This window comes from Triticum aestivum, chromosome 5D (assembly GCF_018294505.1).
Source record: "Triticum aestivum cultivar Chinese Spring chromosome 5D, IWGSC CS RefSeq v2.1, whole genome shotgun sequence".
In the NCBI taxonomy this organism is placed as follows: Eukaryota; Viridiplantae; Streptophyta; class Magnoliopsida; order Poales; family Poaceae; genus Triticum; species Triticum aestivum.
This window is the reverse complement of record NC_057808.1, coordinates 529,766,083-529,771,021: the sequence shown is the minus strand read 5'-3', so window position 1 is coordinate 529,771,021 and position 4,939 is coordinate 529,766,083. Positions and strand designations below refer to the sequence as shown.

The following is a 4,939-nucleotide window of genomic DNA, read 5'->3' as shown; positions in this document are numbered from 1 at the left end:
AAGCGGGGAAATATGGCGGGAACTCGGAAGCGGGAAAATATGGCGGGAGACACTTGCGGGAACTAGAGAGGGGAAAATATGGCGGGAGATACTGGCGGGAACTAGAGAGCGAGAATATATGGCGGGAACGAGCAAAGTGCGAAAATATGGCGGGAAATGTCGGCCCGAGATATAAGCGGGAAACGTACGGGCATAGAAAATGGGGTGCATGCACCAGTAGGCCTACAGCTGACCAATTAGTCCTAATCAGCCTACATATGGCCGATTAGTTCCAGTCAGCCCATAGCTGGCCGACATGATCTCTACTAGTGGCCGATAGGTCCGATAGGTCTGTCGGTGGCCAGAAGGCTGACAGGATGCCAATCGGCCAGCAGCAAGCCGACTGAAGTCCAATCGGCCAGCAGCAAGCCGACTGGATCCAATCAGCCAGCTGCTAGCTGATGGTGTATTATTTTTGAAAATTATGTATCCGACGTAATATTTATGCAAATTAATAAAAAAAATATTTTAAAAAAATTAGCGTGAACGGCCATGTGTCTGTTCTGAAAGACATTTCTCATTATAAAAATGTCACAAACAGATATTTAAAAAATAATTTCAGAGTAATTTTTTTGAATAGTTTGAATTGCTTACCATATGTGTCACATGGTATAATTTCAGAGTATTTACCAAAGAAAAATAACCAGTTTGTCTAAAAAAACCTAAGAATACCGTACACCTGCAAATGGTTTTCTTTGCAATTAATTATTTTCATATGTAAAAGGAATTAAAAAAAAGCTAATCCACACACTGCCAAGTCCAACCGGACGTGCGCACTATCTAATCTCTCCTCGCTCACTGGACCAAAACTACTAGTCCACCCTTTCGTCCTTACCTCGACCGCCCAAACTGCCGCCGCCTGCTCAACTCCGGCAGGTGCAATTTCACCGACGGGGAACCGTTTGCCGCATCCACTGGAGATGATGCTCTGACAACTAGTCTCCTAGGGCGAGAGAGAGGGGTTCGCATGTAGACTGGCTAGCTAGGGATATATCAAGATGGAGGTTGCGGTGGTCGTCGGCCCGATAGTGAAGCTGCTGCCGAAGCTCCTACCGGTGATAGATGGGAAAAGGAAGCAGCTGGACAGCCTGGAGGTCGACGCCGGGTTCATCCGCCGTGACCTGCAGTCGATCCAAGAAATCATTGGCCGCTCGAGTGGCGGCAGATCCATCACGGACCTCTGGGTCCGAGATCTCCGGCGCCTGGCGGACGACATGGAAGACTGCATCGACCGCTTCCAGGTCGGGAAGATGAGCAGAATCCGTTTCGTCGGCAAGATCGCCAAGCTGAAGAAGCGGTCGAAGGAGACTCTCGAGCAGCTACAGAACTCCATCAGCATCACCGGAGCCGCCGCACCTCCGGCTCCCGCCGGCGGGGGCAACGATCAGGATCCGGAGAGGCAACTACTTGCTCTGCTTGCGCGGAGCCAATCGGAGGAGGGGAGGCTCAAGGTGGTCTCCGTCGCCGGATTCGGTGGAGCAGGTATGACTCGCCTTGCCCACAAGGTGTACAGCAACAGGGATGTGCGCAGCCAGTTCCCTCTGCACGCCTGGGTTCGTGCGGCGCCCGGCATGAGTGTGCACAAGCTTCTTCAGAAAATACATGACCAACTGCTGCTAATTAGCATTGCCAAGAATCATGGTGCCACTGCCTCCAGCTCCAAAATCATACCACAGGTCAATGGAGACGACACCGAACATGCTTCGACTGACCACCGGCTCACCGGATTACTCAAGACCGCAAGGTGATTATATAGCTTAACTAGTATCATGCCTCTTGAGTAATATAGCTAAAGATTACTGGAAGGTGATTATATAGATTAACTAGTAATGTTTGCTTTCAAGTTTCAACAGTGTTATTCTTCTGAACTTGTTGAAGACATGATTCTGTTAGAATATCCTCTTTTGGGAAAAATGAAGTAAATAGGGCTATTGCAGAGTGCAAATATGTTTTGAAAGCAAAACTGCGGAATGAGGAAAGTTTAAGCTCTAAAACATAGTACATGCGTAGATTCTGATAAAAGTAGATTGATGGAATCTGGTCTAGGACTGTAGGTTAAACTTGTTGAAGGATTTCCCGTTGAATTCAATCTTGAGTATACTGATGACTCAATGAAGTTCACAAGTAGGAAACAGAGAGCTAAATTGGTGTCAGCATTTTAAAATTTCAGTAACTTATGATTAGAATCGACTAGTAAGATTGCAAGAAAATATTGATAGCTTCAAAGCCTGCAACAAAAAAACCAAAATCATGATTTTTATTTTCTCAAAGATTCATTCATTATGTACTATCTTGTAGGTATTTGATTGTGATTGATGGTGTGAATACACATGAGTTGTACGACGTACTATCTGCCTTCTCTTGGGCTGATGGAGTGGACGGCAGAATTATCATGACGACGGCCATTCAGCTGCCAGAAGCGACATGCTGCAGATGTGGCAACGGTTCACCACTCGCCATAGATAGCACAAGCCAGGTTTTCATTGGAGAGCTGACAGAGAGTGGATTTGTGGAGGCCTGCCTCCATCTTCGTGATGACACAGTAGCAAGAATGCAACGCAGCAACAACGAGATCCTATCCAGTCCCATTGTCCAGGACTTATTGCTGTATTTCTGCATGTTCCCGCGCGACCATCCTGTCAGGAGGAATCCCCTGATAAGGCGCTGGCTGGCTGAAGGACTTGTGTTTCCTCAACCAGAAACAGAGAGTTTTTCCCAGGATGTTGCAGCCAAGAATTTGGAGAGCCTCATCAGCCGCAATGTCATTCAGCCCATTCAAGTGAGGAACTATGGAAATGTGAAGAGGTGCCAAACTTTTGGGATGATGCTCAACTCCATTTCCAGCAAATCCAAGTCACAGAACTTCATCACCATGCTGTGTGGTAGCCAGACGACGGAGAGGAATCCGGCTGGCAAGGAGATTCGCCGGCTTTCCCTCCATCTTAACGGTGCGGCAAACGGGCCACTGAATTTGCCAAAGGAATTATCTCGTCTCCATACTTTGGCAGTATTCCCTGATGATGCAAATGTCGCCAGGCATCGGGCTAATTTGAATTATGCCAAGTATAAGCTATTGCGAGTTTTGGATCTCAAAGAATGTGCTGATGTGAAAGCAGAACATGTTGGGAAAATATGTGACCTGTTGCTGCTCAAATATCTGAGCCTCGGCGACAGTATTGACAAGGTTCCAAGGAAAATAGCGAAGCTAAAATGGTTAGAGACTCTCGACATGAGGAGAACCCAGGTAGTGACACTGCCAATTGAAGTCCTCCAGCTCCCCGGGTTGAAACACCTCCTTGGAAAGTTTCAGCTAGTTGACGGTGACTACACACAGAAGAAGCTGGAGAAGCTCGTGTCAAAAGATAGTGAACTGCAGAGGCTTTCCGGATTTGTCACCGACAAAAGCGAAGGGTTTGCGCAGCTGATGAGTCGCATGGGGAAGTTGAGGAAGGTGAAAATATGGTGCGATTCCACCGCAGATGTGACGAAACTGGTTCATGTTTTAGGAGCCACAAAGAAATTCATTGGTGGAGGCCTGGATATGACAAGAGTTGATCGTTCCTTATCTATCGACTTCCAAGGATGCCCAACAGAATGCTCAGAACAGTTCATGGATTCTCTGAAAGCTACAGGCCGTCTTACCTCACTCAAATTGCGAGGCAAGCTGACGCAACTCCCTCAGTTCCGTACAAAGCTGAACTACATCGAGGAGTTGTGCCTCTCAAGGACTAGTCTGAGCGGTGACACAATCCTGAGTGGCCTGTCTGGACTGAAAATGACACTGAAATATCTCAAGCTGGTAGAAGATAAGCTTGGTCACTTGGTCATAAAACCAGAGCATTTCCGAAGCCTGAAGGGCTTATGCCTCGTGGGCGAGCAAAGTCTGGAGGACATAACAATCCAAGATGAAGCTGTGCCTTACCTTGTGTCACTTCATATGCTTTGTGAAGCTCAGGGTGATCTTCCAGGCATCGACATCACACGCATGGCAAGGCTAAAAGAAGTCGCGCTCCATTCTGGAGTAGAAGATACGATAAAGGATGGATGGCAAGCAGCTGCAATGAACCATCCTAATAGGCCCAGCGTTTTGTTTATCCATCATGCTAACTCCTCGGCTAGAGGCTCTCCGCCGTGCGAGGAAGCAGGGGAAATTGTAAATCGGACCAAACCTATTGGGAGAAAATTCACCGCCACCATCATGGGGGGCATCTTTTCTCGTGCACGGCCAAGGTCCTGATGCACTGAAGCAAGTCGCATCGATCATGGTTAGTTTTGTGTCTATTCTTCAACTTGTACTCCCAGTTCCCAGATATGATGACGTTGGTGCATCTTTGATTGTCTGCAGAGCGAACTTTTGCATCCATTCGCTGCTCGATGATGTGTGTGCTGCACGATGCGGCCTTCGGGAGGTGTGACTTCTCCTTTGCGAGGTGGCTGCTGGTGGTGAGTAGATTGAGATGATGCAGCCTCTTTGTGATGATTGATGATATCATGATAAGAAATTTACGAGCGAATTCCGCCGATAACGTTTCATGGAAGAACGGAGTAAATATAGCCCACTTCCGCTTCGGTAGACCCCCTCCAACATAAGGACGGCTAAGATTGTCCCATACCCCTTCATAACAGAGGGCACGATGGGCAAAACTCGAAAAGAGGCCGCCCGCCCGCTGTCCCAATCGCAACGTCTACGTATTCGTATATGCGTCTTGTTTTTTTTTCGGCCGGGTCGCCCCGCCAGCGCGCCCACCACCACGCCCCCACGTCCTACGCTGATTACGCGCCCGCCAGCGTGCCCACCCCGCTATGTACGCGCGGATAGGCATGCATGCATGCATGCATGGCGCAGTTACGGGCCCTGCTGCCGCCTGCCGCGCTGCACCCCCGCTGCCGCCTGCCGCCC

General features: G+C 48.6%; 1 protein-coding gene across 1 annotated transcript; it reads left to right on the top strand.

Annotated features, from left to right (window-relative positions):
• Window positions 1-842: 842 nt before the first annotated feature.
• LOC123123502 (disease resistance protein RGA4) lies at window positions 843-4,577 on the top strand. The gene is made up of 3 exons (XM_044544022.1): window positions 843-1,783; window positions 2,338-4,304; window positions 4,385-4,577. The coding sequence occupies exons 1-2, from the start codon at window positions 1,038-1,040 to the stop codon at window positions 4,274-4,276; spliced, it is 2,685 nt and encodes an 894-aa protein (XP_044399957.1). The 5' UTR covers window positions 843-1,037; the 3' UTR covers window positions 4,277-4,304; window positions 4,385-4,577.
• Window positions 4,578-4,939: the final 362 nt, after the last annotated feature.